Source organism: Buteo buteo, chromosome 2 (genome assembly GCF_964188355.1).
Source record: "Buteo buteo chromosome 2, bButBut1.hap1.1, whole genome shotgun sequence".
NCBI lineage: Eukaryota > Metazoa > Chordata > Aves > Accipitriformes > Accipitridae > Buteo > Buteo buteo.
In genome coordinates this window covers 55,846,659-55,862,355 of record NC_134172.1, presented here as the reverse complement: position 1 = coordinate 55,862,355, position 15,697 = coordinate 55,846,659, and the positions used below count along the sequence as shown (strand labels likewise).

General features: G+C 38.6%; 1 protein-coding gene across 1 annotated transcript in view; it reads left to right on the top strand.

The window, feature by feature from the left end:
- The first annotated feature begins 364 nt into the window (after positions 1–364).
- Positions 365–15,697, top strand: part of LARS2 (leucyl-tRNA synthetase 2, mitochondrial) — a 91,735-nt gene continuing 76,402 nt past the window's right edge. The window contains exons 1-4 of the mRNA XM_075055386.1: positions 365–459; positions 3,136–3,386; positions 5,220–5,348; positions 15,397–15,488. Of these exons, the coding sequence (XP_074911487.1) occupies positions 3,153–3,386; positions 5,220–5,348; positions 15,397–15,488 (455 nt within the window). The 5' untranslated portion in view covers positions 365–459; positions 3,136–3,152. The remainder of the gene's footprint in view (positions 460–3,135; positions 3,387–5,219; positions 5,349–15,396; positions 15,489–15,697) is intronic.

Here is a 15,697-nt window from a genome sequence, read left to right as displayed (position 1 = left end):
GCCCACGCTTCCCTCCCACCCTGCCTAATGTGAGGCTCGGGGCTTCGGAACACGGGAGATTTCCTCAGGTTTTGTCGGCTCTCAGACACTTTGGTTCGGGCGGAGGGCCAGGACCCGCGCAGCAAGGCCTCAGGCACTTGACTGGGCTGAGCGGGCCGGGCGGGGCCACGGTGGGCTGCGCTGGGCGGGAGAGGTCAGGACTGGGCCGGACTGGCCTCCAACCGGCCTCTGGACCCCTCCCCGGCCACCCGTGGGGAGAAGCCGTGCCGCACCACTGCTTCTCCGCAGAAGCCCCGGCGGGGCCGGCGCCGCGCGGCGCATGCGCAAGGGGCGGGGCGGAGGCGGCACACGCGCCGTACCGGCCGCCGGCGCCAAAACCGAGACCAAGATGGCGGTGCCCGCGGTGAGGAAGGGAAGCTGAGGGCGCGCGAGGCGCGGTCAGCGGGCTCCCGCGCGCAGGTAACGGTCCCTCAGCGGCGGGCGCGAGCGCGGGGCTCGCCTCCTGTCAGGCCAACGGCTCTAACTGCCGACTGTCTCTGCTCCTCCTCACGCTCCCCCTCGGGCGGCCTTTGCCTCCGGTGCCTGCAACCGTGCGCCTTCCGCGCTTCCCCCGGCCCGCTCCGTTCGTCTGGCTGCCCCCGCCGCAGCCCCTCGCAGGCGGCCGTGGCGGCGGCGCGGTGAGCCGCAGCACCCCTCTGAGTCTCCCGCCCCGCCGTGACTGGTCTTTCCCGCCGAGGGAGCTGCCTTCTCCCGTACCTGCTGCCCCAGCAGCCGGCCACCCCCCCACCAGGGCTTTCGCTAGTTAAACTGCGGGGGGGGGGGCAGGAGCGTAGGGAGGTTTTGATTTTTTTAATTCAGATTTGAGCCGCAGGCTAAAGAAAGGAATTTGATTGCCTGCCTCACTTGCAGGGTGAGTGAAATGTGCTGGCCCTTACCAAGCAATTTTCAGTACCTTAATGCAGTAGAAGTCCCCTCTCCTGTGTGCTTATTTCATCTTTCCAAAGCAGGGTCTCAACCTTTGTTCCTCTGTCAGTCCAGCCCCTTCCTCCCTTCTTGGCACACCTGCCCGAGTTGGACAGTTATGGCTGGTAACCTGCTCCTTTGAAGACCCACACAGTGCTGGCCTGGGATGCCCTTAACTGGAGTGGGGAGGAGCATCCTTCTTGTCCTAGTCCCATGCACACCTGTCTGGAAAGGCAAAACCACGTAGTGCCACATCTTTGGCATTTGCTTGTCCTCTGTGCTGCACGTCCATGCTTGGCCCAGTGTGTGGCTTGCTGATTGTCACATCTTGTGCATGAGGGGGTCTGGGAGCAGGAAAGAGACTGCAGATCTCTTTCTTGTCCTGGAAGTCCCTGTGTTTAAATGAGCTTTGCTCTAATGCTGTGTAGCCCAGGCTGTGGTCCCTTTCTCACTTGCATCCACTGCTTGTGTGACCCGTAGGGCCTGAGATCACCCAAATGTGCCCTGGCAGACATGACATTGGCAGGTGGGCAAGTGAAGAATTTGCATGTGTGTAACTGTTGTGTTTTCAAATACGTATTTTGTAAGTCAGCAATGCTGAAAGTGGCCTGTCGTAAGGACGTGCTCCTTTCTGCTGTAAAATAAATTGAAGTAATGGAAATAAGACCTAAGTAATACAGAAATCATGAATAAGAATAAGCAAAACAGTGAAGCACTGAAATGTTCTTGCTAATTTTGAGCTGAGTGAGTAAGTGTAAGGTTATGGAGGGGGAGAAGTTACGTGTCTCCTGAATAACTCCTGTGCACCTGCACTGGGAATCCTGAGTTCAGCCGTGGATTTGTTATTATGACAAATGAGAGTGATTTTAGAGATTAGCAACAAAAAATTCAAAGCACTGGTGTGTATGTAAATAAGTATGTAAATATAAGGCATGTATGTAAATGAAAAAATGTTTAAAAGAGCCTGCTTGATAAGTAAGAGAGAAGAGGTGCAATTCTGTAGATATGTAATGAGACAGGCAATGAGGGCTTGTGTACGCATATGTGGTGAATGTTAAGGAAGTGTAACTCCCACTAGCTTACTGGGGACCTGATTTAGGTGGTATAGCAATTATTTCTACTGATAATGTTGCTATTGTATGGGAAATACATAAATAAAACTGCTTCTTATACAAGGTTTCTCTACACAGAGATTTTACTGATGTAGCTGCAAGAAAAATTATGAACAGACTGAGTTGCTAGCTTGGTACAACAGTCACGTATATAGACCAAAATTTGAAAAAAACCCCACCCCACAACCATAGAGGATAGGAAATATTGATGTAAATAAAGAAACAAGTTTTTAAAAAAGGAATTGGGGGTGAAGATGAAGAAGAAATCTCAGAGTAGGTGGGGTTTTTTTAATGCTGTATTTCCTACTGTAGGAAGTAAAATCAGTAAATATCTTACTGAGACTGATCCCAAACATGCGGGCTATTTGATCTTTCTCAAATCTGAGTAGTTTTATTTTAGAAGACTCACTCTAAAGTGTATGAGGAGTTCTTTTAACTGGATTTTTAGTTGAAAGAGAACTGGATTGCTTTACTTGCTTGATTTGTTAAATTATATCTTGTCTCAACAGTGTAAGTTTCTCATGTAGTTCTTGCAGGAAGCTATACTGACAAGGAAGCCCTTAGCAAAATAGTCAATTTAGAATGTCTAGTTGAAATCTACTAATTATAGTCATCCTCCCCCATGTCTTTTCAGTGATGACAAATTCAGTAGTTTTGCAAGATAATTTCATCCAACTTCCTCTTCTCCCTACTTCATTCTAAATTTTACTAACACCCTGTTAGCCATCTTCTGTTCAGGCAACTGAGCTTCTTGAACCTTCAATTGACTGATCCTGCTTTTATGGGAGATTGAATGTGAGAATTGTATCTTATTAGAGAAGAAATCTAACAGAACAGGTTTGTTTCATGCAAGGGCCACAGTTAGTTCTCTTGGCTAAAAAATAAATGCTTTTATAATTCAAACACATGGGAATAAAATGCAAGTACCGTGGAAAACAGCTAAGTAATCTAAATCAAGCTAAAATATGTTTCATAGCTACCAAATTTCTGTATAATCATAATAACCACTAAATTCCTGTTATATATTGCAGACTGAAATACATGGTTTTGTCTTTTTCAGATATCATAACCTTAAGAATGCAGTCAGTTTGTCAGAGAGTTGGCACTTGTTCCTCATGTTTGAAGAGACAACTAAATGGCTTCCTGGGATTAATTAAATGGCAGAGAAGACTGGTTCCTCCTTCTGTCAGAACTATTTACAGTGAGACGGGGAAATGGGAAAAAAGCTATGGGTTGGAGACAAGAAAGAGAGTTGAAAATTGGTGGCTCCCGAGATTAAAGGATCAGGTCTGCAGAATTTCAGAAACTAATGTAAGCATTATGAGAAATTTGGAAATTATATGTTTGATATTTTTGTTTTCGCAGTGAAATTAATTGAAACTTACTTAGTACAGTTGGCTTATAATGATGAGATGTATATTACATTTTGGGGGAAAATACTTTTATATGATAGTAGATTATTAAAAACTGTTGATGAAATAGGTGGTAAAATAATAAAAAAGATCTTGAGGATAAACAGGGTGATAAGCAAAGTATGAACTTGTAAATTTAGGAAGTGTTTAATCAATTTTTTTCTTTGTATATTATACCACATTTAGGAATTAATTATTTAAAGGATTAAAAGAAACATCTACGTTCGTAGCTTTTGTAAACAATTTTCTCAAGTTCTTGTTCCCAATGGTTATTGCAAATCTATTACACTACACACTGTGACTCATTAAAATCTATGTTAAGGGAAGATGATTTTTCAAGAATAATTTCTGGTTTACAGTGTCCTAGGAATAATGAGTGACTTGCAGAAAAAACAAGTTTTCCCATGCAATGAAAGATATTGAAAACAGTGGTAATCTCAGTCTCTGACTCTTTTTGCCTTCTCAATTATGCTCAGTCACATAGGTATAAAAACATTTTTGTGCCCCTTCATGTTTGTTTGTTCTTTCCTAAAATGTGCCCCCTCTCCAACAAAAACCTGATTCTGTCAAAGTGTCGAAGAGAGAAAAGAGGCATGCTTTTTCTGAGGAGGAAAACAGATGAAAATGGTGTGCATGCATACAGGTAGCAGGGAAAGCATTAAGTTAGGCTTGTGTCTTTTGTATCTGACAACACATGTATACATAGGTATCATATATATATCATACATATGCTAAGTTCTAAATTGTATTTTTAATTATACTTTTGTTTATCCTTACAGTTGAAGTAGATTTAATAACTCATATTAAGAGGCAAATAGTGTATAGTGCTGCAGTGAAGTATTTAGATTATTTCTGATTTTGCTATTATTGGACATAAGTGGTAAAGAAGTAGTATCTGACAAATATGAATAGAGTTTTGTTCAGAATAGTAAAAGCTGCCCATAATTTTTTTCTTTCATTATTAGCATAAAAAAATTATTGTGGGAACTTACCAAGCATGTATCGATGATAAATTCAATGCTAATCAGGATGTATTAGGAATAATTTATGTGAAAGAGATAATGTTTGGTTTCTTTGTAACTTTTTTCCATTTACTCAAACCTAACTAAATGAAATCTTTACTTTTCACTATGCAAGGTACTGCTTGTAAGATGTCTTTGGATCCGAGCATACATAGTGGAACTGAACGGTTTCACTTCAGTGGATGTTCATGCAATTGCAAATGATTGAGTTTGTCGCTCAGTGAGTTACTGCAGTTCAGCTGACAAAAAGCAACTGGCCAGGAGTGAGCTCCATGTTTGTTGTAAATACAAAGTACAACACTTGTTTAAACTGTTAAGAGGATAATTTAATCTGTCATGTTTTCATTTTTTGGTGGGACAGATTAGGAACGCATAGATAATTAGTTACAGATGCTATGGTAGGGAATGGTGATTTGTTAAGCTGCAGTTACGTTAATGTATCTTTTGTTGAGTAAAAGTTAATTAAAAACATAATTCTCGAGTGCTGTATAAATATTAATATAATTGATGAGATGGCAGCACAGTCTGGTAAGACATCTCCATTTACAGCCCCAAAGAATTTGATCCGATGAACTTTGTCAGTGCTCACTTGGATCAGTTCCAGCAAAACCTTGTTTCTCTTCATCGTGCCGTGTAGTTTATAATGTGCGCATGTATTCAGGCGAAATGCTAACTCATGTAGTTACAACTTTCTAAAAATTTCTTTCTAGAAATCAAGACCAAAATTTTATGTGCTTTCTATGTTCCCATATCCTTCTGGAAAGCTTCACATGGGCCATGTTCGTGTCTACACCATCAGTGATGCAGTAGCTCGGTTCCAGAAAATGAGAGGGATGCAGGTAAGAAAAGATGGGCAGCAGGACTGGGTTGGTTTTTGATGTTTTAGTATTGTAATTGGTCAGGAAATCAGTATTTTCCAAAAGCCATGAAGGTGAAGGTTTATTTGGAATATATGCTGTAGGTGCACAGATAATGACCTGTGAAGCTTGGAATATTGCAATTTGAGACTTTTTGAAAACGGATGGTGTTAAGAACTCACTGTTGATAACAAATTGTTAGAAGCTATCTCAAATGATACAGCTGATGCTGTATCAGCTACCTGAATGAATCTATTGATGCATGGCACAGTGTCGATGAGACCTGTGGGCCCCACTGTTTTTGTGAGAGGAGACTGTAGACCCTACTGCCATGGGGGAGGAAAAGGTGTAGCAGGCAAGAGAAAAAGACACTACAGAAGTCAACTCCTTTCACCATTTCTGCTCCTGAGAATCGATGTCCTTTGTCAGACTCAGCAGGACATCCTGCTCCTCTGTGCCAGCTGGGAGGGAAACCCTTTTGCATGACTGCTACAAGTCAGATGAGCAGGGTCATGTCGCACGTCACATCATGTGGAAGAAGAAACTAGAAGTTTCTGTTCTGTAGTGACTGACCCGTTGGTTTGCCTCTTTCAGCCTTGCTTGTACATACAAAACGCTGTCTTCTGAAGGTGCAAGCCTACCAGGTAGGCTAAGACTAACTTACTTGCTGCATCTGCAAGGAGAAATCCCACTTTCCCTTCCACATTCCTCCATTTCCCAGTCTGCCCCATGCCTGCCATCATTTTTGCCTTGCTCCCTTCTGTCTCTCTGGTAGGTAGAAGCTGGAGCTGAGAGTCCCTGCAGTCTACAGGTGGGATCCTAATTGGTGTTCTGCAGTAAAGGCTGGCGGGTAAAATTTGAAGGATGTAAGAGAATTGCAGCCTGAGTGACAACCATATTAAGGAGGAAGAAGACATTTGGTAGATGGAAAATGTCAAGAACTGGAAACAGTAGGAAGGAGGAGCACGGAAAGAGAATACCCAATTTTGGGGCAAGGAACAAACAAAAGGAAAGAAATAGCCTTAAGCAAGAATCTAGGATGAGACTCAGAAAGGAATTCTCTCTAATGTATGAGAGAGGAGGAGCAGCTCAAGAATATAGGAATCAGAACCTCAAAAGAGTACAAAGAAAATGAAATGGAGAAATAAATATTAGTTGCTGGTTGTGGTACCAAGTGCAATTTCCTTGCTACAAGTGCTGTTGAAGTGTAGCGTTTCCTGGATTTATCACCGTCCATGAGACTCTTAAAGGTATTGTCACTGAATTATTCAGTGTGCTGCCTTTCCAAATACTGTGTATTTTATGCCAATGATGAACATACCATGCACTGAATATGTGCTGCTGCTTTACAGAAATGCATTCTCATGCTTTTAAAATTACAGGAAAAAGAAATAACTGCCTTAGACTTTAAATGAGAAAAAAACCCCAATGTCTGTTGTAACACTAATCTTTCCTAACTTCTCTGAATGACCAGAGCTTAGATCTCAATAAAAAAATTGTGCTAACTAGGCTCTTGAAGGGACTATTGATTCTTGCTTGATGTTAAGACTGCTGGAGATGTCATTTCAGGACATAAGCCATCTCTCATCAATAACACTGGAGATACTAAATTTCTGTTCAGAAGGATGAAAACTTGCTCCCTCTTGTACTAGCTAAAATAAAGTGAAAATAATTGTCTACGTCCAGTAGGATGCTGTAGGTGTTAGCTTTTGAATACAAGGGAAGTATTCTAGCTTTGGTGAAAATGAAAAGATAATATAGTTGCAATGAAGTACAAGAGCCGCTGTGAAAGCAAGTTTTATTTCCATGATTGCCTGTTTTTTCCCAGAAAAGTTTTGAAAGTCTTATAAAGTTTTTAAATCTTGCATTTCAGCTTATTTTTATATTTCATGTAAAAATTACTTTGAAGGTATTAGAGTGCCTGTAGAACATGCTGAATTTCTATAAATGCATGTATCTTCTGTTGTGTTAACCACTTTGAACATCTATTTATGACTAAAGGTGGGCAGCCAAAGAATTTAACCTTCATGTACAATTAAGAGACATTAAAGATCTCTTAGATGATTTCCTGAGTATGTCAGACTGAGAGCTATTGTGTTAGTTATGTACATTAACTTGTTGGAACTTATATTTGCCTTAAAAAAACTTTTCTTTATTAGCCATGCTAATTTGTCCATCACTTAGAATTAAAGCCTTTAGGATTGATTTTCTCCTTGCAATTAATTTATCAGCCTCTAGATGTTTTCTCTGGCCATTGTTATAGTTATACAATCTGTTAAAATTTCTTTATTGTGCTGGTTGTAGGCTATGACATGGTTATGCCTTATCATACATAAAATTAGATATTCCCAAGAAAAATGTTTTCCCCTGTATTCAGGGAATTACTGTAATTCTTCAGTACATAAAAGGAAAGAATGCTTTAGAAACAAAAAAATGTTAGTATGCATAACTTTGAAGTTATTGTATTGATTTTTTTTTTTTTTTTTTTTCCCCCCTTTCCAGAAATTCAGCTGTAATATTGCATGTTTGAAAGTTCAGGGACTGCTAATTTTTCCCAAGTCAAAATTCTAAGTAGAAGTGAATATATTTCAGATATTCAAGGCAAGTTTAGGGTAAGACTTTGGAGCAGTAATGTTGTTTAAACTTTTCTTCCATCCTTTCCAAACTAAAAAAAAAGGAAGAGTAATTGAAAATAATATTAGGAACTATATCTCTACATACAGGTGTAGAACTGACCCTGGTTAGGAAGTCATAAAGCTGTGCTAGAATCGATACAGGTAGGTTGAAAGTGTTTGTAAGGCAATGAGGAATAATGGGCTGTTACCATGAAAAATAGAGGCAAAAACATTCACACTTAAAGTTCCCAGGGGAAACTTCAGACTGCAATGTGTATTTGTTGTCTAATAAACAGTGAGGGAAAATATCAGGGAAAATACATATGGTGTGTACATAGTTGACTAGTATATATGGTTGAGTAAGACAGTAGTGTATGTTCAGTAAGGTGGAGATATTTTTCTTAAGAGAATGCCTTCATGAGAAAATAGTAAATTAGTTTCATATTGATTTAATCTGAGCAGGCAAGAATTGGCTTATTTGTTGTAATACTTAAGTAAGGATAAGCTTGAGTGCCTTTAGAAAGGGATTAGAGCTCCTTTAGTAAATTGGAACCATCCTTTGGAATGCATTTGTGTAATTTCTTCATATTGGAGGTAGTTTGAAATCTTAACTGGAAAAGCGTTGAATCATTTGGATGCTGGTTTTTTGTTTTTCTAAACTGCAACGTTAGTATTTCATTTTTCTAGCTGGATAGGATCTGGTTTTGTTTCAATTAAAATATTCTAGAGGGGTGATATGCACTGAATTCTACTGATACTTGCCAGAAACCTGTACTTCACCAGCATTTTAAGTGGGAAAAATAAATATTTTTGCTCTTTTTTTCCCCCTCCTTGTTTTTGGAAGAAATACTGCTTCAACGTAAAGCCATAGATGATATTGGTAACTTATGGCACTAAAAATGGGCAATCAAACAGATTACCTAATGAGAAGCAGCCTTTTCTGCAATATGTGACTGGCTACTCATTTATTAAATGCTGTGTAGGGTGGGATTTAATGCAAGTGTAATGTTGCAATAGGTAGTCAGTCACTTTTTCAGTGTACTGATGAGTGGTAAGCTTTGCAGAGTTTTCAGTAGGGGGGTGCATGAATTTGTGTGTTGCAGTATGGAGGTAATCACTGGAGTTGTATCGATACGGGGCCAGTACATTGATTGTGCCGATGGGTGGTGAAGTCCCATTTGTTTTACCTGAAGATCTGACCAGTGAAGCATTGTCTTGTTCCAGTAGTCCTCGAGGACCTGTAGGCAGTGCATGGGAAACAAACTCTGTCATGCACTTGGATTGGGTTGCTGCATAACTGATTTGTGGAGTACATCTGTTATAAGATAACTTGTTTGTTTACGTTCTGATTACTGAAGATGAAGTTGGAAGTCTTTGCATGGGAACTGTAAACTGTATAGATTACTTAGCATGAATGCACTGAGCTAGTCTCTTTCCAAAATGTGTTAAGGATAATATTTTTCTTGAAGTGCAGTTAAAATAATTTTTGTGTATGGAGAGTTTAGTCACAGATCTTATTACAAACCAATTTCTTTTAAAGTGCTATGAAAAAGTAATTTATATATTTTAAATTACAAATTTGTATCTATTAATAAACCAATCCAGAACTATAAAGTGCAGTTTCTGGTTGTGTTTTCTCTGTGAATTTACATGCACATTGTGAATTCGAATGTAAGAGTTTTGTAAGATGTTAAGAGATTTCCTATTCATTATTTGAGAGTGCCATGTACAAATTATAGAGATATTCATGGTGATTTTCACCATGGCAGATTTCCAGTCTGCTGCTGCTCAGGGGAAAAAGTATTTACCATTGCTTTATAATGCTGTCATTATCATGTCTTTGATAAATTCCAAAGTGGATAATTTGTGCCTCTCAGAGGACTGAGAATTATTCCCTTAGCAATCAGTAAACAGAGAGTGATTCAGTTCAATAGTTCCTGTGATACCTTTTTAATAAAATTTTGAATTGAAATTGATACCACAGCAAGGCTGTCACATGTGTGAGTTGTGCAGAAATGAGAACGATCATTGGACAATTCAGGGTGAAATTCCTGTAAACTAGGAGCAGATTTCTTAATTTATATTTAGACTGCTCCTGATAGGTGGGATTGGAATATTGTCAGTGATAGTTCCACAATATCCCCAAATGACTTAAAGAGCGTTTTTGTTTTATCCAGAATGTCTTCTTTTTTTAAATTGGATGTATTTTCATTAATTGTTTTCCCTTTCAGCAGTGAATCTTAATATTCTTGAAATTGCAAAAGTGAATGGTATAGTAGAAAGACAGGCAAGTTTAATTAAAACTTGACAATTAATTCATCAGTAAGATGAATTATTTCAATACAGTTCCATTTTTCTGATCATCATTAGCTGCTTCTACCATTTTTTTTGTGTGAGGCTGTTGTGTCCTTTTGCCAGGTTATTTTCTGTGGTATAAACCAAGTGGAAAGTATTACAAGTATCCTATCCCGTGTGAATTGGATCTTACTTAAATTTAGGTTTCCAGTAGCAAGTACTGAAGGTGTTAATGAGCTCACTCTGTTTCATTTTGAAAGAAAAAGAGAAAATGAGATATTATTTTAAATGCAATTATGTTAGACAAGAATGTGTGAGATTAAGGAGGTGAGAGACACCTTTGTTTTCTAAACGTTTGTGGTAGCATGTGGACATAGAATAATTATTCAGATTTTGTATCTTGTGAGAACAAGAAATAAATGAGAGCATTTTATAAGCAGACTTATGTTTTAATAGAAATCTTCATGGGTTGATTATTTTTTAATTTGAAAGTGCCTTATCAGAATGCTAATATGCAGCATTCATTTGCAGAGAAGCATTGAAATAGTCCTTGCTAGAATATATGCACTAGTCAGAAATTCATTATTTTAATCTATTTCCAGGTGTGCCTTGTCTGCTTGGGGTTTTTTTGTTTGATGGTGATGGTAATTTTTAGCAGTTGTGTATTGGTGTTTATTACCAAGTACGCTTAAAAGACAATCTAGGCTGCATTCAGGTGGAGGTCTTGTATTTAAAATGTGTTTTATCTGTAATCTGTCAATTTACAAATCCAATTTTCAACATGTTCAGCCTCATTGTAGGTGGCCAGTGGAAGGGGCAGCCGTCCTTTCCTTTCCCCTCTCCAGCCACGTGTCCTTACTGTCTCACTTGTGTGTTGTTGCACAATTGTGAGATAAGTGCAAGGAGGATGACAGAAAGTTGCTGCTGGAGCCAAGGGTGTTCTCTGGCAGCTGAAACTCTTGACTACAGATCACCTATTTTGTCAGCTTTCTTGGTTGGTTCACGTCAAGTGTGTCAGGGGGCTGTAATAGAGACAGGAATGTAGACTTTGCTGTATCGATTCAAATCACTAATCTGTCAGCAAGCCTCTTCATTTTCATCTTTGGTTGTCTTCTCACGCATTCTCTGAAATATATTTATTTACAGGCATTTTTGACACTGATTCTGCTATCTTTCTTAAAATTTAGAATACACTGATCTGGATGTAAGAAAGATACGTCGGCTCCCTGGGCATAGTTTTGAGAGCTACTGAGCACATCAGGAGAGCAAACAAGTTCTTTGTTTCCTTACAAACATTAAGGAAAATTCACTGAATTGTCCGTCCTAGTTATGTTGACAGAGGCATGGAACTGAGTGTTATGAGATCTTTGTCAGCTTTGCGTTACAGAGTACTTACTGATCTTGCCTACTAATGTCAGTGCGATGGGCTGATTGTTACAGCAATGAATAGATGAAAAACCTCTGAGAGGAAGAGCTGAGATCTCAGACATGAATTCACAGAGTTACTGTGTCTTCCTCTGCTTTGTCCCACAGTCACATTAAGAGCTCTAGCCATCATTATCGATAGATTTTTGACCATGCTGTGAAATGATTCTGAAAGCGATGCTTCAAGCTAATATGAAGTGAGAGTCTTTGCAATCTAAAATGTTTCAAGATGCGACTGTTTTCCTTTTTAATAATCTGCTTCTGAAAAGACTGCTCAGTGTGGTAGTTACCAAGTGCTTTGTTCTCCACACGCTAATTAATCATTTCCTTGCAACTTTATGTTCCTGTGCAAAACATAGTATGTTGAGTGGTAGAAAATGCCAGTCTTTCATAGCTGATCCTGCCTGATCATGTGAACTTCTGAGGATCTTAAGCCAAGTAATCTATGTTCAAAACTAACCTAGTAGTTTTAACCAGGAAGAGTTTACCTGTCCACTTCTTTGTGAAGAGCAGAAACACACGTCTGCCTTTGGTGATAGTACTGGCTTCTGCCATCTTAAAATGACAAAAATTATAACCTGCCTTCTTTTACCAGGTATAGGCATCCTTAGACTTAGGCAGTCCTGCTGTCTTGCAAGATACGTTCATTATTTGTTTTTCTTTCTCTTTGTGGCTTAGAGAAAATACTGTCTGGGCAGAGAAGCCATGCTTGGAAGAACGGTCACTCTAGTGAGCAGAATTGATCCCTCAGTTGCATAAGGTTTAGAGACTGCTTTCAGAAGCAATCAAGTCAGCTTGAAATTCAAGAAAGCGGATGACCTTTTTTCTTCTGCTCATCTGTAATTCTGGAGTGAGCAGCCATGTTTTCTGCTAGTTAGAGCCTATGGCCAAACCATCAAGGAGCTGTAAGGAATACCCTTTGGTCTTCAAAATTGCTTTCTTCCTATTTTTCCTTTGTTTTGAACAGCCGAACTGTTCCTTTATTCTTTGTGCCAACTTCTGACATGTTAGTTGTATATTTTCTTCTTTTCCATGTCTGTCGAGGTTTTTTATGCTTTCCAGAGCTATATAGTTAATCTCAGTCTTGTGTTTTATGTTGACTAAGTAGAGTTAAGATGTAATGCCAAGTCCTGTGTGGCAACTGTGGCATTTTAACTGTAGATATGTAACACACATTCCAGCCAGAAGCTGCTGACCTGTTGTTTAGACAAATTCCTTTCACAAACCTTTCAAATCCATTCACGGTAGAGAAGTAAAAGAGACAATAAACTTGAAATAATTTTCTAAACCACTGTGCATGTTACATTCATCTCTATAGCAACTACATAAATAGATCTATCCTGGAGATTAATTTGAGGATATTTTTAATGTCTCTTTAAATTCAGGTTTCTGATTGAAACTTGAATTAGCATACTTCTTCAGCCCTTTAACTTGAAGAATGCTGTTGGTTCTTAAATTGAACTGTCTTTTGAATGTGATAAGTGAATACACTGTATGGTATTTTAATATACATGCTAGAATTGGGAAGATCTGTGTGAGCAGATAACTCCTGCTAGTGCTGATGGTACAGTGATAAGATGCCTGCACATTAGCTGTCTGGAGCATCAGTCAGTCTTTTTGGGGAGTCTGTAGCCAGTAGTGAAGCTGTTCTTCCCACATCCTTTTGCTCATGAGTGTGAGAAATGAGATTGTGCTTTGCTTCTGGCTGCTTATCTATATTCAGGAGATCTTCAGAAGCCGAATTTTACAAAAATTAATTGAGTAGTTTTTCTAATCTCACTTAATGTGCATCAGCTTGTAGTAAAAGAAGGTATTTGTAGGGATGCAAATGTAGGGCATTTGTCTAAACAAAGGGGGTTTAAATAACAGAAAACATGTATTATACATGAAAAAAATAATCTGGTTTATTTCATCATTTCTGTCCAGAGACAGGTTGTCAGCAATAGTAGTGGTCAAAAAGAGCTCAGCTACAGAAACTAATATTTTAGTGTGTCCTTAAAAAATTCTGTTGAGATTTGTAGTTTATGTAAAGTTTACCTTTCTTTTTTCTCTTTTATACCAATAGTTTTGATTACTCTTGGGGGGAGGGAGAAGAGAAGGGCTGGGGAGAGGTTTGCTTCAATGGGGTGTTGACAAGTGGTTTAGACTCCAAATGAGATTTTCTATGTAACACCTATAATGTGGGGAAGTAAGGAGTTAGGACTCTTATTTCTGATGCTGTGATGTGAGGAATAATGATCTGTTTGATAATAGGGAGAACTTGTAACACAGAATAGCATTCTGATTTCTATTAGATTTATACATCAACAATATGCTGTGCACGGACCCTTACTGTGCTGGCTTGAATCACAGCTGTTGACAGGTTAGTACCTTTGGTTTTGTTGCTGCACCAGCAGAGTAATGATATACGGCAGATTTAGTTTAGCTCAGTATTGAAAACGAGAATGCTGAGGAGTCACAGCTGTTAAATCCTGTTGCTTTTACACTGAGTTGGTGCCTAGGGCACCTTTATAAACACATCTATAAAATATTTTTTATGAAAGAATCCATTGAAGTCAGAGGATTGGAAGGTTGTGGCAAAGAAGAATAAAAATAATTTAAACCAGTGAGAAAAGTAGCTCTTACGCTTCTGAAATGAGCAGATTTTTCACATGGAGATAGCTTGTGAGATTAGTATTGCTGGGCTTGCTTTCTTATTGCTTGTTTGCTTACATGCCACTAAAGAACAAGTTCTTTATATAAATACATATTTTAAGGGGTAAAAATTTTGATTTCTTACAAACTGTAAAATGTTACTCAATCATGTTTTGCTATTGTTAAACTTGTGTAACTTTAATCATAATTATTGAATTTATAGCACATTTGTAGGTGTAAGAAATGGGATTGGTTTTATCAAGTATCCAATATACAAGGGTGTTTAATGACAGCATCTTAAGTACTGGCCTTTCTTTCCCTGGTTATTAAACAGGTTTTTTGAATACTTACTGTATTGCTAGATTATTTTTCTAAATAATTTGCATGTTAATAGGAAAGATACATAACTATTTCAACAGAAATTATCTATTATATTTTGTAAACATTTTTTTCCCCCTTTACTTATTTGTGGTCACGAAATACAATTTGTCAGCCTGTAATCTATATTTACAAAAGATATTTTAGTAAAATTTGACTAAACTGGTTTTCCCCACCCTCTTCATTTTATCTGTTGGATTTAAGGTTATCATATGGGTTTGGGTTTTTTTCTTCAACAAAAGGAAAAAAATAGTAGGCTACACATCTGGTACAGTTATAAAACAGTTGGTGCAATTAGATTTGCTTGCTTTCTTCTTCTCCTTCTTTGGAATGAATATTTTTTTCTATTTAGCAGTAGCATCAACTGCTAATTTTGACCACGACACAAATTTACAAAGCATTGATTTTTGTCATTGTCAGCCTGGTATTGAAATAGACACGAGGATTTACTTTAATACTTAATACTTCAAGCTCCCTCTAACATCACATTGTAGATAGCAAGTATGCTTCGTATTAATCTTTTAAAACAGACCTAGCTGTAGTTGGCATGTTTTAAAGAGGTTCAATTCAGGCAAAACAAATGCTGAAATGCAAACCACCGTTCATTATTTGGAGTCCTGTATGTGTTGCTGATGCCATTCCAGAAAGTTATGTAAGATTGTGTTTTTCCTTTTTGCTGACAGGTGATAAATCCAATGGGATGGGACGCATTTGGTTTACCAGCAGAAAATGCTGCAGTTGAACATGGGCTTCACCCTGCAAGCTGGACACAAAGGTAGGTTTTCATGAATTTAAGTAATATGGCATTTCCACTGTGAATACCTGTACTGTGGCCCCCATAAACCAACAAAACAGAGCAAAACCAGTGTAGAAGAAAGTACAGAAAGAACCAGGGTTATTTGCCAATGTTTTATGGGACTCTGCTGATTATTCAGTTTTGAAAAAAATGTATCGGGAGGTTTTAATCTCTATGACTTTTAAATT